Consider the following 18490-nt stretch of genomic DNA (forward strand, 5'->3'; position numbering starts at 1 on the left):
CTCCTCTCTGCTTGCTGTCGGCCAACAGCTCCCGGGTGGTTTTTATCAGAATATTTTCATGAGTGTTTTTACAAAGCATCCCATAGCCTTGGGGTCATCCTGGACCCCAAACTTGCTTGGAGCAAGTTTGCTTGGGAGAAAGGCAAGAAGGTTTTGAAGAACAAATGGTGCTAAAAAAAAACTCCTGTGTTTTTTTTCCCTGGTTCTGCGTCTGTGCTGAAGCAAGTTGCAGTGACTGCTGATTGGCTTTTTTGAGTTGGCGTGTCATAAATACTCTTACCAGGAGGGATCTCTCTTACCTGAGCTAAGAGATCTTGTGTAAGTGGTAAAAGCTGTAGCTTCCATCTGTCTGTGGTCACCTGGGGAGTGACACTTGAGAAGATCACAGAATCACAGAATCAGTCAGGTTGGAAGAGCCCTCTGGGATCATCGAGTCCAACCGTTGCCCTGACACCACCCTGTCAACTAGACCATGGCACTAAGTGCCATGTCCAGTCTTTTCTTAAACACCTCCAGAGATGGTGACTCCACCACCTCCCTGGGCAGCCCCTTCCGATGTCCAATGACCCTTGCTGAGAAGAAATTCTTCCTAATGTCCAACCTGAACCTCCCCTGGCGAAGCTTGAGGCTGTGTCCGTGCTGGGCCGTGCTGGTCAGAGCTGCTGGAATTACGCAGCCCGACGTCAACAGGAGGGATGGTTTCGAGTGAGATGTGGTGGAGGCAGGGAGAAGGACTTGGTACTGAAAGAAGACTGGATAATGGTGGTGGTTGCCCAAATATGAGGGTGAGGGTTGTACCTCCTGGTGCAGGGTCCTGTACAGAGGTATGAGGAGACAGCCCTCTGCCCTCAGAGGTGTTGGTTGCAGGACAGGGTATTGATCCAAACAGCCTAGAGCCAGCAGGAGCCATGGCAGTCATGAGAAATCAGGCTGTGCTTTTGGGCATGGGACTTCTAAGTCACCCACGGTCACATAACACGGGAGCTCAGATGCAGGGTGCCTTTGCATGTGTGTTCTGTGAAGGTGCCAGAGCCGGACTTTGGGTGCACTGGATTGTTCTCCTTCCCAGACTCCAGCAACACTTTCTTCCACCAAAGAGGTTTTTCTGAACAGTGGCTTTGGCATCAAAGGCACATTCCTCTGAGGAGGTGGTTGCTGCGGTCATGCTAGATGGTTGCTCGTGGGTGCCAGATGGTGCAACATCAGATGAAGGGTTTTTCTAGGTTGCAGGTGCTCAGCCACAGGGTGTTTTCAGGACTGGTCTCGCTGGCCCTTGCAGTCTCTCCAGCTGAGTTGTGAATCTGGGAGCAGTTCTCCAGCCTCTCTACCTGCGTGCTGTAGAAGGCAGTGCCAGGTCAGGATGACCCCAACAATTTCAGGGCCTGTTTGGGTCACTGTGATCATTTCTGAACCCTCTTGTTTCAGGTGGTGAACAGAGAACTGGAGAAGACACTTGTTATTGAGGATGATGTGCGCTTTGAACACCAGTTCAAAAGGAAGCTCATGAAGCTGATGGATGACATTGAACAAGCCCAGCTGGACTGGGAGCTCATGTAAGTCACTGGCCCTCCACCGTCTGGGGACTCCTGGACACACAGGGGAGGTCAGCAGCACCTGCTCTGTCGCGATAGAGACGCAGGTTAATGGTGGAGTGCAGGGGAAGGTGGCAGAGACTTCTTGGTGGCTCTTCCCATCATCAGGACAGCTCCTGGGGCAGGCTGATGCTGGAGTGCCCGTTGGGTCCCATTGCTGCGCTTTGTGGGCAGTGTTGGTTGATCTCAGCAGTGTCTGGAGGTGCTGCTGTGCCAGGAGGAGTGACACAGCTCAGTCCTGAGGCTTGGACCGTGCCATCTTAGCTCCAGTATGAAGTCTGTCACAGCCATACCACCCACTGGGCTAAAACTTGGATGTCTGGGGGTGATGCAGGGTAGAAATCTGTGAGCCTGGTGCAGGGATGACTTCTTGGGTTGACCCTTTGCCCTTCCCTGGTTGACATGAACAGTCTTGTGGTCCTAATTGCTGCAGATTCGTTTTGGTTCCAATTCCCATGGTCTTTTCATCCTTTTAAGCTACATTGGCCGGAAGAGGATGCAGGTGCAGGAGCCTGAGAAAGCAGTTCCCAACGTCATGAACCTGGTGGAAGCTGATTACTCGTACTGGACCCTGGGGTACGCGATCTCTTTTCAAGGGGCTCAGAAGCTCATCGGGGCCGAGCCTTTCGGCAAGATGCTGCCTGTAGATGAATTTCTGCCCGTCATGTACAACAAGCACCCTGTGTAAGTAGGACACCTTTGTTGGTCGGGTTAACGGGAGCTGGGTCTTGCTGAATGATCGTAAGGCAGATCGTGTTGGTGTGTCTCACTGCTGTATAGAATCACAGAACCGTTTGGGTTGGAAAGGACCTTTCAGATCATCGAGTCCAACCGCTAACCCAGCACTGCCAAGGCCACCACTAACCCATGTCCCTCAGCACCACATCTACAGGGCTTTTAAATCCCTCCAGGGATGGGGACTCCACCACTGCCCTGGGCAGCCTGTGCCAGTGCTTGACAGCCCTTTCGGTGAAGAAATTGTTCCTGATCTCCAATCTAAACCTCCCCTGGCACAACTTGAGGCTGTTTCCTCTTGTCCTATCACTTGTTACCTGGGAGAAGAGACCAACCCCCACCTCGCTACACCCTCCTTTCAGGCAGTTGTAGAGAGCGAGGAGGTCTCCCCTCAGCCTCCTTCTCTCCAGACTAAACACCCCCAGGTCCCTCAGCCGCTCCTCATCACACTTGTGCTCCAGACCCTTCACCACCTTCGTTGCCCTTCTCTGGATTCACTCCAGCACCTCAAGGTCTTTCTTGGAGTGAGGGGCCCAAAACTGCACCCAGGATTCGAGGTGTGGCCTCACCAGTGCCGAGTCCAGGGGGACGATCCCTGCCCTAGTCCTGCTGGCCACACTAGTAGCGCTGATACAAGCCAGGATGCTGGTGGCCTTCTTGGCCACCTGGGCACACTGCTGGCTCATATTCAGCCGGCCATTGACTACCACCCCCTGGTCCTTTACCCCTGGCACTTTCCAGCCACTCTTCCCCAGCCTGTAGCGGTGCGGGGGGTTGTTGTGCCCCAAGGGCAGGACCCAACACTTGGCCTTGCTGACCCTCACACAGTGGCCTCAGCCCATGGATCCAGCCTGTCCAGACCCCTCTGCAGAGCCTTCCTGCCCTCCAGCAGATCAACACTCCCTCCCAACTTGGTGTCATCTGTGAACTTCCTGAGGGTGCACTCGATCAGATCACTGATAAAGATATCAATGTAGCCTGGCTGGTGGGGGACAGGGCGACTCTGTGTTTTTTAGTTGTCTGCAGCAGAGCTCCTGACGCAGGTCAAAGGAGGTGACAGACCTGCTGCAGAGGGGCGGTTGTCCCTACCTGGTGCAGGGCTCGTGGGTTGGTTTTGAGACGCTTGGTGTCTCTGGTAACAGGGGCTTTGGTTGGCTAGGTTGTGTGTGGTTGGAAGGCGTGTGGTTCCTGCTGTAGAGAGTCAGAGTCCACCCCAGCAGCTTCCTCCAGTCCCTGGGACCTGTTTGCTTGGTGGCCTGGCTTGTATCTCTTGGTTCTAAGCACTGAGGAACATTCACTCTGCTACTGATCATTTTTCTCTCCTCTTCAGAACAAAGTACATGGAGTACTATGAGTCCAGAGACTTGAAAGCCTTTTCAGCAGAACCCCTGCTTGTTTACCCCACCCACTACACAGGGCAGCCAGGCTACCTCAGCGACACAGAGACTTCTACAATCTGGGACAACGAAACCGTGTCAACAGACTGGGACAGAACACACTCCTGGAAGTCCCGGCAGCAGGGCAAGATCCAGAGCGATGCCCAGAACAAGGATGCTCTGCCTTCCCAGTCATCTCTCAACGCCCCGTCCTCCAGGGATGAACTATGACTGCCCACTTCCCCCAGGGACGATGTTGACAGCTCAACCTGCCTCACACTTTAGCTTTTCACCCTTGAAAGTTGTAGAGCAGCTCTTCATGTGGTCTCCTTCCCACTGCAAAGCCCAGTGGTTGGACCTGAGAGCTAACCGAACCGCTGGGGACTGGCTGGGAGATGGAGGAGGAAAAAGAACAAGTGGTCCAGAGTGGCAGAAAAAAGGCAGAGATCTGAACACCACCAACAAACTAACCTTGAATGACGTCTTTCTACAGTTCCTCGTGTAGAATACTGTATTTATAAAGATTAATATATAGAGGTGTACGAGTGCTAATACCTTTCTGGGGAGCTGTAACTGGGCTGTGGTGTAACTGTTAATCCCTGTAGGTGTGTAGGCTTTTACAACCCCCGTTCACCATGGGAAGCGTTGGGGTGATGTGGGTTTGTTTTGAAAAGGGATCCCTGTCAGAATGAAGATGGTTTCTAAAAATGTTCAGTGGCAGGAGCAGCGCTCCTCTGTAGTGTCTTCTCCTCCCTCATCACACCCCTGTAGAAAACTGGTGCTGGCTTCCCCTCCATCAGTGTCACAACTTGCTGGATCCCACCTAAACAGACCTCCTGACCCAGAGCGGGGTCTAAAAATCTTGGAAGCCAGCAGAGAAAGTGGAGGGGCCTGGTTTTATTTGCGCTGCACACAGGCGGAGTTAGTGGGTGTCACCTCCTGCTTCACCCCCTGCCTCGAGTTATTCCTTCAGGAAAACAAAGCCTGACCACCCGTTTGCAGGCTTGGTCAATCAGGCCATAAAACCACGTGTAGGGCTTCTAGGAACTTTAAATTTTAAAACTTTGGTTGTGAACTGCTTGACACTGTCTTTACCAAACCAAAACAACCTACAGGAATGTTAATGTCAACTGTAACTGTTCTCGACAGCCTCGATAGACTTGTGTGTTACAGGACGGAAAGGCGACTTGTCTTGATATTTTTTTCATGTGAGGAGCAAACTTGTCTTTTTTTTTTATTTTATTTTATTTTTTAATTTTAAATGTTTCTCAGAGGCCGGGTGATCACGGACTCTGCTGCAGACCTCAGCATGCTGGTGCAGAGCAGGAGGATGTCCTCCTGGACCTGCGCTCTAGAGACTCACCTGGCAGATCAGTTGAGGATGTCTAGATGGTTTTGGTTTGTTTGTGTTTTTTTTTTTTAATTTTTGTTTGTTTTTAATAATTAACTGATCAATGTTGTGCTTTCTGCTAATGAAGACATGTTATTACCTGTCAGCCGGTCTGATAATACATAGAACATGGTGCAAAGCTGAGAGCTGTGTGGATTCTTCATTGGGTGGGAGCAGCCCTGGCTGGGGAAGGGCAGCCTGGGAGTGTTTCAGCTGGGTCACTCTGCCAGGGAGTCACTGGCTGTATGAATGTGCCTGTTCTGCAGCTACTGCCTGGAAGCCGTGTTCCTTCTGGTGTCCAGGCTGGAGCAGGTGCCTGTGCGACGTGGTGAGTATGGAGAGCAGGTCTGCTGCGGGCCACCATGCGCAGCCTCGGTCGTTCCTCTCTGACAAACCCTCTCCCCTCCTCCTCAGGTCTCGCTTTACAAAGGGCAAGTGTGACCTGTGTGAAGAGGCGATCCCCGAGGTGCTGGTGAGAAGCTTGGTGTGGCCTTCAGAAGCAGGAGATCTGCGAACTGGTGAGCATCCAGCAAGTTTTCACACATCGCTGTGGATAGGAGTAGTGCGTTGCTAAGTTGTTCCACCACATCATGCTTCCCTTGGGCTTGGAGCTGGGTTTGCAGCATAGTTGTTTCTCCAGGCCTTTGGTAACGCTGGTTGAGGGCTGGGCAGCTGCTGGAGCTGCAGTGGGAAGGGGGCACCAGAGCAGCAGGGTCCCAGCTCGGCGTAACACCCATGCAGGCTTCCCGTGGTGGGTGGGTGAGTCCCTTTGGCCAGGTATCGCTTCTCTGATGTTGTGGCTGGTTGTGATTATGCTGTGTTCATGTACCTCACTGCCGTGTCTCTTCCACCCTCATGCACACTTTGGTGATAGACCCAGAGGTAAGAGGTGTCTTACCTCGCCTACGGGAGTTGATGCACCTCTGTCAGCAAGAGCTCGGCTTTACCAGCCCTTCCTCTTCTGACCTGTCATGGTGCTGTTGAAGCAGTTTCTCCATGAACATCTTGGCTGGAAACGAGCCTGGTGCTCCTCATGGTGCTCCCCACATCATGCTGTGGCCTGGAGAGGGAAGGGATTGACACCCTGGGAGCACGTGTGCTGTCCCAGCTCCCGCAGCTGCTGGTAGGGCTCAGGTCCTGCTGGGGAATGTGGTCTGTGGCACAGCCTCACCGCTGCCCCTTGCGTCTCTTCCCCGGGGAGGGGAGCAGCATCGCTGCGTTGGCCATGCAGGAACGGGGGGGCTGACGTGGGGCTCTGGGGAGACGGTGCTGTGCGTGGGGCTGGGTTGGCTGCTCAGGGAGTTTTATTGAACTTCTTTGATTTCCTGAAGGAGAGTGGCAGCAGTTTGTTAAAAACATCCTGACAAGAGTTTGGGGTGTTTTTTTTTTTTTGGGGGGGGGGGGGAGGGGGGTGTCTGTGTTTTCTTTTAGTTGACTCTGGAAGCGAGTGATACAAGGGGTTGGTGGTTTCAGGGGAGGGGGAAAACAAATTAAGAATAAAAAATGTAAGGAATTAACTGAATGTGTCCATTTCAGAGCAGGCATGGCCTCGAGCGAGCTGATTGTGCTTTTACCTATATATGTGTACATAATTTTCTATTTATTTCCACACGCAAGGTGAGGTGCCTGGCCAGTGGCTCTAACCCCCCCAAGTGCTGCTTTTCTCTGTCTGTGTTTTCAGTGCCTTGGCAGGTGTTGCCCAGACTCTGCCCTACTCAGCATTAACTGTGTTTTGGAAAAGGAGGAGCCAGCTGAAACACTTGGGTGGTTTGTGGTTTTTTTTTTTTTTCCTTATGTTTTTTCCCCACTTTCCCTGTACTTATTTTTTTTTTGAGCGTGGTGACAGACCAGGGGAAGCTCGGAACAGGGTTTTCACAGAAATCACAGAATCACAGAATCAACCAGGTTGGAAGAGCCCTCTGGGATCATCGAGTCCAACCATTGCCCTGACACCACCATGGCAACTAGACCAGGGCACTAAGTGCCATGTCCAGGCTTTTCTTAAACCCCTCCAGAGATGGTGACTCCACCACCTCCCTGGGCAGCCCCTTCCAATGGCTAATGACCCTTGCTGAGAAGAAATGCTTCCTAATGTCCAACCTGAACCTCCCTGGTGAAGCTTGAGGCTGTGTCCTCTTGTCCTATGGCTAGTTGCCTGGGAGAAGAGGCCGACTCCCACTCCACTACAACCTCCCTTCAGGTAGTTGTAGACTGCAATAAGGTCACCTCGGAGCCTCCTCTTCTCCAGGCTAAACACCCCCAGCTCCCTCAGCCGTTCCTCGTAGGTCAGACCCTCCAGACCCTTCCCCAGCTTGGTTGCCCTCCTCTGGACTCGCTCCAACACCTCAACATCTTTCTTGAAGTGCGGGGCCCAGAACTGGACACAGGATTCAAGGTGCGGCCTCACCAGTGCCGAGTACAGAGGGACGATCCCTTCCCCAGACCGGCTGGCTACACTATTCCTAATAGAGGCCAGGATGCCATTGGCCTTCTTGGCCACCTGGGTACAACTGTACCAACTGTAAGCAGCAAGCCAGGAGAAAAGGCAGCTTGGTCACAAGCAAGGTTATGCTGCCAGGCCTAAAAATGATTATCTGCGATACGACTGTAACCAAACAACTCTGCCTTTGCCTTTGTTCGAGAGCACAGCAGGGCTTTTCCTTTCTTAACGTGGCGATGTGAAACTCCTTGGTCACAAAGAGGTTGTATTTATCCTGAAGGAAACTGAGTCAGGTTTTTGTCTCCCTTGGTAGTTTAAGTGGGGAAAAAAGGCAAGAGGCAGCTTAAATCCTGGGGAATGTCTTTGGCCTTTGTTACAGGAGAGGCCCTTTAGTGACAAAGGCAACTGTCGGGGACTCCCAGGGTGACTTCTGGCAGCTTTAGGAGTCTCCCCCAGTGCTGAAGTGACTTGGGAATGGGCGGAGGGGAAGAGAGGACATGTAGAAGAAGCAGCTGTGATGTGAACTCCAGTTGTATTGTGTGCAGGGTGGGGGGAAAGCACCCACCCCGCTAATGGTTGTGAGGGCAGGAGGAAAGGTGACATGATGAGACAAGGGGGAAAAAGGTAGAAACAGTCAACCCCTTTTTTTTTTTGTATTAACTTGCTGCAGAAATCATTCACTGACCCAAAGAGAATGATTTCATGAAGAAGGTGTAAAATCTGTGTATAAAAGTCTGTGTATAATCTAAGTTAGTTACAACAGAAATCAATAAGCTGAAAGCTCAAAAAAAATAGCACAAAAATATTCCCTAGCAGTAGCAGGCTGGTGTCATGACTGATGCACTGGGATGGCTTTGGCTTTGCTGACATTGACCTTTAGTGGGAGAGTGGTGAACTTGGGCAGCCCTTAGCCCCACTGCTGATGAAACACAGACACTGTCCTCATAAAAACTTGTAGGAATTAAAAAAAAAAGGCACAACTAATGCTGGCAGTGTTAAAAATGGTACAAAACTGTTACAGGACGTGATGTGGAAGAGTAAAACAATGCTGAAGGAAGGTTGTAGCTGAAGGGTTACAGCTGAAGGGAATACAGCCAAAATGTGATGTTTCGTGTTCTCTGGAGGGTAGGGAAGAAGAGTTGTGGGAGCTGGAAGAAGCTGAGAATAGTTAATACAGTAAAAGTGATGATGGTGAAGAGAGTGACAGTGAGGGAAGTGGTGTGAGGTGTAAAAAAACCCACAACTGACACTCGGTAATAAAGTCTAAGAGAAGAAAACAGATAAACTCCAGGCAAAGATTAGTGGAAAAAAAGTTTATAATATTGTATAAAGATTACAGGTAAGCAATTAAAAAAATCTTTTTTATATATAACCTTTTGGAAGATGTAATCTTAAACTCAAGAACATTCATTCTTTCAACTTCACACAAACACACTAACTATCCTTTCAAGGAAGCCTGTCTTCTGGGAAAAGACTTAAGAAGTAAGTTAAAAAATTTCACAGAGAACAGATAATTAAATTCCTTATTCCAGCTGAATTCTTTACTCCAGCTGAAAGACTGTACCATGTCAGGAAATTCATTTAATAGTTGTGTATAAAGAGCAAGGGAAGTGCCTGTAGCTTATGGATAAGAATGCTACAGGCGTTATTTGTTTAGGGTAATGCTTAAAAACCTGCCTGTCTCCTCTCAATACCTACTTTTTAAAATAAAAGGTCAGGCAGTTGCCCCTCGTGAATGAAAAACGTGAGTTCCAAGTGTTGCTCTTGAAGAGTGATTGCACATTACCGAGAGGTACGTCAGTCATTTCAGAGCGTGGGCAAAAGGCATCGATTTCTGTGCGATGGGTTAGCCAAGGAAAAGGGAAAAACCCACCCTGTAGTGGCAGTAAGACAAGCCCGAAGTCCAGACAAGTAGTGTTTGCCTCATTCATGACCAAACGACGACATTCATCCAAAAGCAAGTGCAGTCCGTGGTTTTAAAAAGAGTTCTGTGGGGAAAAAAAAAAAAATCCCAAATAGGTAAATTTTCTGGCTTGGAACAAGTGCAAAAAAAAGGAGTTTGGCAGCTGGGTGAAAGGAATACACCTGCTTGCAGGTCGTGGTGTCTCCAGCGATGAGTGTTCTGGGGAACATACCCCCCTTCCAATCCCCACCAGTCTTCTGCGCTTCTGTGATCACCCACGCCTTCTGCAGACCAGTGCTCCCAGTCAGGCAGCTGGAGGCTGGCTGGCACCTCCTCCTTGGTTCAGGCAGAGAGTTTTTCTTCTCCAGTTTTATAAAAATAAATGTAGACCTTCTTCTTCTGTGTAATACTGGCACAAAGGAAAATGGTTTCTCACAAAAAGAGTTGGCTTGGGTGGTGTCCTTAAGACGAACGTTGTAGTCTCGTCTGGTTTTTTTCCCCCCTCTAATTGGGGTTCTTGCCTTCGTAGGCTAATGTGCAAAACAACAATTAAAAAAAAAATCTCCCAGTCCGTACTGTCCCATAAATCCGTGTGTGTCTGTCCTTCTCTGGCTGCAGGGGAGGAGAGGCACGGCTCTGGCTGCAGGTCTGTCTAATGCTCGCTTTGTATTTCAGCCTCAAAGCTTTTCAGTGCTGAACACTGACACGTTCACCTGCCGTGATCCTGCAATACCGGATGGTAGCGACAGGACAGTCCTCAGCCAGCTCTCGCCTCCCTCACGCTGTGATTTTGCTGGGCCGGTTGCTCCAACAGCCCTGTTTGGCAGTTCTGGGGAGTATCAGGCTGCACCGGCTCCTCCTTTTCACCTGGCCCGTGACCGAAGCTTTCTTCCGCAGGATGAAATCGAAGTTCACGTGGCTGTTCATGGCGTAGAACACGTTGGCGTTGCCCGGCATCACCAGCTCTGCGAAAGAGGGACGGGAGCAGGCGTTAATTTGCAGTATTGCCCGTGGCAGAAGGGAGGCCAGGGGAGGACAGGGACGGGGGGACAGCCAGGCAGCGCTGGGGCCCTGCCCTTGTTCAGGCCGAGCCGCAGCCGGTGGCACCCAGAGCAGCCGCCCCACAGAAGAGGGGGAGGAGAGGGAGGCCAACCCCCGGCCACGTCCAGCCTGGCCGAGGCCCTGGCAGCCCCTCCACGAGGAGGCTGTGCCGAAAGCCCTGTCTGCACGGCCCGAGGACAGCGGTAGGACAGCCCTGATCCCTGGGGAGGCCGTACCCTGCCACCCAGCCCTGGGAGCAGCTGCTCCTCGGTCCACAGCTCCACAGTGCACGTACAAAGGTCCACCGGGCACCCCCCGAGCGAGCTCTGCCTCTGTAAAACAACGTGCTGACAGCCCTGATAAATCATCCCTGCGCACCGGTTACCAAGGGGGTTATTCTCACTGGCAGCTGTGACAACACGCCCATGGCACTGCTAACGCTGCTTCATGTTTTATTCTTTCCTCCAAAATCCAGGAGAGCTTTTCAAGCACCAGCAGAGTTGTCCTTCCCTACCTTTGTCCTCGGAGATGACCTGTACAAGCTCGTAATCCTCAGCTGCATCAGCTTCCAGGTTGTGCTTCACCATAGCTCGCTGGATGACAGCGGGGGCTTTGTCTTGGCTAGTGAGCTGGAAAGAGACGAGTCGCAATGAGATTGTGCTTAGTCACTCTGGATAATGATCTAATAATTAGCAAAGGCCTGCCTTTCTGCAGAGCACTTGGTCTTGGGGAAGAGTTGAGAGAACTGAAAAAAATATGATGGTCAGTAACAAATAGATGCTAAAACAGTATTTGTGACAGGTGGTGGTGGTGGTTTTTCACCTCAAGATGACAGCTACTGTACGAGGAGACAGCAGTAAATCACAGCGTCTGCTCCTCAGCAAACGCTTTGAGAGATGAGACCTTGTTCTCACTAGCCATAAAAGTCCACATAAAGAGCTGCCCCATCTGGTGTTTGCAGACATCAATTAATCTGCAGTCTCCTTTGCTAAATACTTTATTTGACAGCCTGCAAAGATTTTTTTTTTGTCTTGTAACTGGGTTTGCTGTCGGCTGTGGAAGCGCTGTGCACCCGGAGCAGACACAGGGCTCCCTCCAGAGCCTCCTGCAGTCAAAAAACAAGATTTGTCTCACCAGTAGCCAAATTTGTCAGGCCCTCACAAAAAAGATGTTGAGGTGTTGGAGCGAGTCCAGAGGAGGGCGACCAAGCTGGGGAAGGGTCTGGAGGGTCTGACCTCCGAGGAACGGCTGAGGGAGCTGGGGGTGTTTAGCCTGGAGAAGAGGAGGCTCAGAGGTGACCTTAGTGCAGTCTACACCTACCTGAAGGGAGGTTGTAGTGAAGTGGGAGTTGGCCTCTTCTCCCAGGCAACCAGCGATAGGACAAGAGGACACAGCCTCAAGCTTCGCCAGGGGAGGTTCAGGTTGGACATTAGGAAGCATTTCTTCTCAGCAAGGGTCATTAGCCATTGGAAGGGGCTGCCCAGTGAGGTGGTGGAGTCCCCATCTCTGGATGTGTTTAAGAAAAGCCTGGCCATGGCACTTAGTGCCATGGTCTAGTTGCCATAGTGGTGTCAGGGCAACGGTTGGACTCGATGATCCCAGAGGGCTCTTCCAACCTGATTGATTCTGGGATTCTGTGAACGGCTCTTTGCAATTTGGGGAGGTCAGACCATTAAAATCAAGGTAGCTGAAGGTGCCAAGAACTACCCCTCTGAGTGTTTGTGCCCCCCAGGCCCCGCGGGACCCGCAGTGTTCGCTCAGCAGCGGAGTCTCCATCACTGCACACGGTGAGTCGCGTCGCCCGCGGTCCAGCACAGGCCCTGCCACAACCCCTCCATGGAACCAGCATCGAGGGAAACACCCGAACGCTGGTGGCTGCTGGTCTGGCACCCTTCACTGCAGGGAGAAGCTGCGTAACTAAAGGGCTTGTCAGCTTCCTCGCATACACAAACCAGCTCCTGGGGAAAGCTCCTCCAGGCAGAACTTGGCACGTGGCATCTTGTGCCAAAACTCACACACAAATTCCGAGCTAGAGAAAAAGCTGGCGCCAGCAGAAGGGCAGGAGCGGCAAAGCCTGCGCTCGATCGCAGTGCTGCGCTTTGAACCTTTTGATAAAATACAAACTCTAATTTCAAGACCAGAAACTCCCACAAAGATGCTACTGTCAAACCTCTCATTCAGAGCACGCTCCGCGTGTTTTGAATTTGCCATTTTCCCTTTCAGGCCAGGTTTGATCAGTTGGCTCAGTGAGTAGGTGTTTTCAAAGCTAAAAGCACAGTTTGTTGAGGTGACCCTGGATGAACACCTCAGCAATGCCAAGGGCGTTTTGCTGTTCCCCCCCACTCACCAGGATGCTCTTGTACATGTTGCCGTTGTTCTCCTCTACGCTGACGCGGATGATGCACGTGTCTTTGTTCTGCTGGTTGTAAACAGGAGGCAGGACTTGTTTTGAGGTAACGGGTGTCACGGGGACAGAGCACTTCTCGTCGGAGGACAGCGGGGGAGAGGGTGAGGCTAAAGATGACACTCCCAAGGAAGATGTTTCCGTGGAAGGGGTGGAGGAGCAGGAGGAGGAGGAGGAGGATTCAGAGAGCTGCACAACAGAAAGAAAGAAAAACACTGTCACAAACTGGACATTTTGTATGTCTCCGTGTGTCATTCTGGAGGAAGAACTTGAGAAAGCAGAAGGCACATGCAAAACCTCTGTGATCTCCATTCCGTCGAGCAGGCTGACTGCGCTGCTCCTGGCCTCCAGAAAAGGTGAACTTCCCTTGCTTAATGTCACCATTTTAATGAAATCCCCAACTCGTTGTGCCAGACACCACACTGCTCGCTCCTGCCTCTCCGTGAGAGCAGGCCAGGAGGTGGCAGCAGATACAACGAACAGCATCAGGTTGTGGGCAACCAGCCAGGGACTGGGACGGACTGGGAAAGAGCAGAGAGCACCAGGGGCACGGCTGCTCCTGCTCGGGGAAAACACACACACGCCTCCCTGCCTGCCACTTCTCCTTGAATAGTCTTTCCTCGATGGAAACTGTCCCCTTCCTTCCCCTGCTGCTCTGGGTTTTGTCTTTCTCTGCATCTGCAGTGCCCAAAAACTGCTGACAGCATGTTCCCTCTCTGACTTGCTTATGAAAATCACCGTTAACCACAGCTCCAGCTAAACAGTTTAAAAGATTTAGTTATGTGGGTGCCAGTGTCTAGGACCTCGTGCTTCATTTCGTTTAAGAACATGTAGTATAATTTAATTTAAAATATCCATAAGCTAAACCCCAATATGACACTCTTCAGCAAAAGATCCCTAAAAAGGGCTTCAACAATACAGTTAAGGCAATTTAGCTCAAAAGGGAAGTGCTGAGAGCGAGCTGGCGTGCGGGAGGAGGTGCAGCAGCACCGCACCCCGGCGTCCCCAGTGGCATTAAGCTGAGCCAAGGCAAGGTGTTCATCTTGGAGAGCTCACGGGAGCTCAGACCCGCAGGGCTGGCGAGCTCTGTCCTTACCTGCCTATCACTTGGCCAGCTGCAGCCGCTCTGCCTTCCCCAGGGTCATGCTGTCACTAGTGCCCCTGGGCTTTCCCACCCATAGAACACCTTTCCCAGAGTGCAGGCACCACTTCTGGGGTTGTTTACCTGGAGAAGAGGAGGCTCAGAGGTGACCTTAGTGCAGTCTACAACTACCTGAAGGGAGGTTGTAGTGCAGTGGGAGTCGGCCTCGTCTCCCAGGCAACTAGCGATAGGACAAGAGGACACAGCCTCAAGCTTCGCCAGGGGAGGTTCAGGTTGGACATTAGGAAGCATTTCTTCTCAGCAAGGGTCATTAGCCATTGGAAGGGGCTGCCCAGGGAGGTGGTGGAGTCACCATCCCTGGAGGTGTTTAAGAAAAGACTGGACATGGCACTTAGTGCCCTGGTCTAGTTGACATGGTGGCGTCAGGGCAACGGTTGGACTCGATGATCCTTGAGGTCTCTTCCAACCTGGGTGATTCTGTGATTCTGTGATTTTTTTACTGCAGCCAGGCTTTCCTTGGTGAGCACACAGCTGCTAAAGTCAAACCCTTTTCCAGCTACGGCTGATGGAGCGTGATGGACACGGCAGCAGGCTGCTAACAGCAGAACAACTCATCAAACCTGAGATATTCAAGGAGAAGTGACTAGCTGGTGATCTTACTCCTCTTCAGCTGATCCCATCTCCTGTTTCATTTGGGGGCTTATAAATCCTCTTGTCCCTGTCACTGCTAACGTCAGGGTGCCATAGGCGAGCATGATGCTCAGGCTCCTCACCCCACTTCCCACAGGCTCGAAGGTAGAAATGCCTGCCCCATCCCTCTCAAAAGGCACGATGAGGGACTGAAAGAAAAATTCACCCTGTGCTTCCCCAGGGCCTCACCTAAACCAAAACCACTGCCAGGCACGGCAAAAAAAAAATGGTTTCAGGGAAGGAGAACTTCAGTCTGCCTTGGATCTTGGCAACATAGAAGGGGTTGTGCAAAAATCCTGACTGGCTTGCTTCCATTTTTACACACGTATTTCTAGAGTCTCTCTGTTCCATTAAAAGCAACACTCTAGTCAAGACCTAGAGGCTTGGGCAAGCGTCTAGGGCCTGCCCACAATGTGGACAGCCTCTCACGGGCTATTTATGCTGGCAACAAGGCCCAGACCGTACCTTTTTCTGAGGTTCATCAGGAGTGTCGGTGGGAGTGACGCAGATATCTTCAGATTCAGAGTGATTAAACTCACACGACGAAACACTGGCGGAGTCCATGCTTTCAGCAGAGCTCCCGCTTGGAGTAGATTTGGGTTGCTCTTTGTTGGGTGTGCTATGGGCGATCACCTCAGAGCCTAGAAACATTCTAGTGTAGAAAAGAAAGCAGAAAAGCCAGTAAGTCAAGGCAGAACAGAGCTGGGCTGAGCAAAGCTGTCACTTAGTTCAAAAAATCTTACGTATTGTTTAGTTTTCCTATCTCGAGTGGCCTATTGTTTTCGTTTCCTCTGTGTTGTTTACACGGCTTGTCAAGAGTTTGTTACCACTAACACAATACTTTCTCAACCTAGAGTACCCACCAGCTGCAAGGCCAAAATCTTGAGCCCAGGTATCACAAACGCAACTCCTCTGCGGTCTGTTCAATTTTCAATCACTTGCCAGGAAATGATTGATCGTAAACCTGATGCGTTTACAAACCAAGGGACGAGGGGCAAGTTAGAGGCACGGCAGCGGCTCCACCTTACGCGCTCCTGCACGCCGCTGTCACACCCTGGTCCCTCTGACACAGAATCACAGAATCAATGAGGTTGGAAGAGCCCTCTGGGATCATCGAGTCCAACCATTGCCCTGACACCACCATGTCAGCTAGACCAGGGCACTAAGTGCCATGTCCAGTCTTTTCTTAAACCCCTCCAGAGATGGTGACTCCACCACCTCCCTGGGCAGCCCCTTCCAATGGCTAATGACCCTTGCTGAGAAGAAATGCTTCCTAATGTCCAACCTGAACCTCCCCTGGCCAAGCTTGAGGCTGTGTCCTCTTGTCCTATCGCTAGTTGCCTGGGAGAAGAGGCTGACTCCCACTTCACTACAACCTCCCTTCAGGTAGTTGTGGACTGCAATAAGGTCACCTCTGAGCCTCCTCTTCTCCAGGCTAAAAACGTGAGGCAGCTCAAGACCTACTTGGTCGCCATGAGTAAGTGAAACAGCGCGTGAAAGGGCTGTACACCAGGCAAGGGTCTTCAAAAAGCAAATTCATCCCCGCTGCAAATTCTTTCACTCAATATGGGTGCCACAGATACCAGTTTCTCTCTAAGAGTCCCAACGGAGATGTACACAATGAGGAGATCACAAGAAAGTGTAAATTATAGGCTCTCCCTCTCCAAGACTCATTTCTAAATGCAGGTCAAGTAAATTTAAAGGAGTGTCAAAGGAAACAACCTTGTATAATATAGAAGGTAGAGAAGCAAGGTGAATGAGATGCTCCGTCAGCATGCAGTTCATGACTTGACTTAAAACAATTTAGAGAGGTGTCACTCACTGTGGCCGGGATGAATTATGCCAGTCTTTTCTACAGTATTAATTTGCAAACTACGTTCCGAGTGCAGATGAAACGATTCTTTAGACAAAGGCTGCACAGCGCCAACAAACTCGATACAGTAAATTACCATACTGCAGCACTGAAACATGGTCAGAAACGAGAGAACGAAGCCTGTGCTCCACAGCAACAACGCTTATGCACGTGCCAAGGGAGACACAAACGAGAGGCCACCCAGAGTTCAGGCACCGTCATCTTCAAAGCTCACGTTCTCATAACCTATCACCACCAACTCGGATGGACTCACGAAACACTTTCCAAACAGCTGCACGGATTTTTTTTTGCGTATCAGAACTTAAAACTCTAGATTGAAAAAATCTTCCTTCAGACCCTAACCTGCAGTAGCACTGATGTGACCTGAACGGCTACTGGCTGTTCTGAGGAAACTAGGTACAAGATTAGGTACATTAGGAACAACTAATTAGGTACAACAAGGTACATTAGGAAGCATTTCTTCTCAGCAAGGGTCATTAGCCATTGGAAGGGGCTGCCCAGGGAGGTGGTGGAGTCACCATCTCTGGAGGGGTTTAAGAAAAGACTGGACATGGCACTTAGTGCCATGGTCTAGTTGACAGGGTGGTGTCAGGGCAACGGTTGGACTCGATGATCCCAGAGGTCTCTTCCAACCTGGTTGATTCTGTGAAGAACCAAGCAGGGAAGGAGAGCTAAGAGCTGATAGTGCTGTTAAATTCATCATTTCCCTCCTCATCTTCATCATGCCACTGGTATGTGGGAGCCCCTTCATATCTCCTCTTGCATCAGGTTCAAATTTCTCACCTTTAAGATATTTTTACTTTGGTCCTTGATCTCTGCTTTCATTCCCTGCAGCTTTCCCTGAATTCCTGCTAGTGTATTGTTTCCTGTGTGTGCTTTGCTGCTTGGCCCTGTTCTCCACCCACCTCCTGTTTGAATCTTTGTGGTATTAAACTAAAATGGACCACGTCCCTGTGATTTTTTTTTCCTTCTTTAACTTGAAGGCAGTTAGGCAGATTGTTTCTATTAACAAATGCCTTTTTGCTAATTTTAATTTTCATATTACAATCCTGCAAGGAGTTTTTTTGCATGTGTATAGCAAATTAGACTAATAATAGGCCAGACTCGATCCTCATTTACTCTGTTTTGCTACTGCATTCAGGGAAGTTATTACACAATAGATATTGATTTATAATCCAGCACTAAAATTGTTCCTTCTTCCGACACCTTAGGAAGGCTTCTTTGTTTCTAATCTCTTTCATCATTAATAATCCTCGTGACTACTTATAACAATAGAAAGGGACAGCTTCAGACAGAAGAATGCATTTCTAGCTGATGGTGTCTCCTTAAAGTAATGCAGTGGTCTGGATCCCCAGCCAGGTTTTTCAGCTGGTGAAATGAGTCCTGCTTGTTTGGGTTATTCTGGTTCATATTAACACGTGAAACGCCCCGTCCTACTCACAGGCTGAACCTCTTCACCATGCTCTTCCGACATTTCGGCGACGTGGTGCTCGTGTCAGCAGCTGCTTCAACCTCCCGTGAAAGGTTGTAACTGCAGAAGAGAGGCCACTGGGTTAATTTTTACAGACAATACTATTAGTTGTATATCTCAAAGAAGCAGTAGTCAAGAAATTCAAGAAGCTTTCAGTTATTCCCACTTCACAGAAGGTTGCAACCCCACAAAGAGGAACCTAGCTCTGTCCACATTTTACCATGGTGAAGGGGATATTTCACTTCTTTATAATAGTTTTAAAAAATAGAGCTTTTTCGGATGACTTTCATCATTGTATTTAAAAAAAAAAATCAAGAAAATCATGAATCTTGGATAAGCTTTTTTTTTTTTAACTACAACTCAGTACAATGCAGTATGTATCTGTGCTTACGCTCTTAGTGCAGCAGAGCGGTATTCACATACCTAGTGGAGATATTAAAATGCTGTAAATAAATTGTCTTGGGTTGGCCTGG

At 50.2% G+C, this 18490-nt stretch overlaps 2 protein-coding genes across 4 annotated transcripts in view; one reads left to right on the forward strand and one right to left on the reverse strand.

The window, feature by feature from the left end:
* The window catches only part of COLGALT2 (collagen beta(1-O)galactosyltransferase 2), a 67878-nt gene extending 62654 nt beyond the window's left edge, over positions 1-5224 (forward strand). Inside the window, exons 10-12 of the mRNA XM_068416854.1 lie at positions 1426-1553; positions 2070-2276; positions 3658-5224. Of these exons, the coding sequence (XP_068272955.1) occupies positions 1426-1553; positions 2070-2276; positions 3658-3934 (612 nt within the window). The 3' untranslated portion in view covers positions 3935-5224. The remainder of the gene's footprint in view (positions 1-1425; positions 1554-2069; positions 2277-3657) is intronic.
* A 3658-nt stretch (positions 5225-8882) lies between these two features.
* RGL1 (ral guanine nucleotide dissociation stimulator like 1) overlaps positions 8883-18490 on the reverse strand; it is an 88540-nt gene continuing 78932 nt past the window's right edge. For 2 of the 3 annotated variants that reach the window (XM_068416834.1, XM_068416833.1), the window contains 5 exons: positions 17988-18077; positions 15139-15325; positions 12825-13070; positions 10992-11106; positions 8883-10401 (listed from right to left, as the gene is read on the reverse strand). In XM_068416834.1, coding sequence (XP_068272935.1) covers positions 10214-10401; positions 10992-11106; positions 12825-13070; positions 15139-15325; positions 17988-18077 — 826 coding nt within the window. In that variant the 3' untranslated portion in view covers positions 8883-10213. The remainder of the gene's footprint in view (positions 10402-10991; positions 11107-12824; positions 13071-15138; positions 15326-17987; positions 18078-18490) is intronic. The other variant, XR_011049600.1, reaches the window with a different exon arrangement.

Source organism: Nyctibius grandis, chromosome 21 (assembly GCF_013368605.1).
Source record: "Nyctibius grandis isolate bNycGra1 chromosome 21, bNycGra1.pri, whole genome shotgun sequence".
Classification (NCBI taxonomy): domain Eukaryota; kingdom Metazoa; phylum Chordata; class Aves; order Nyctibiiformes; family Nyctibiidae; genus Nyctibius; species Nyctibius grandis.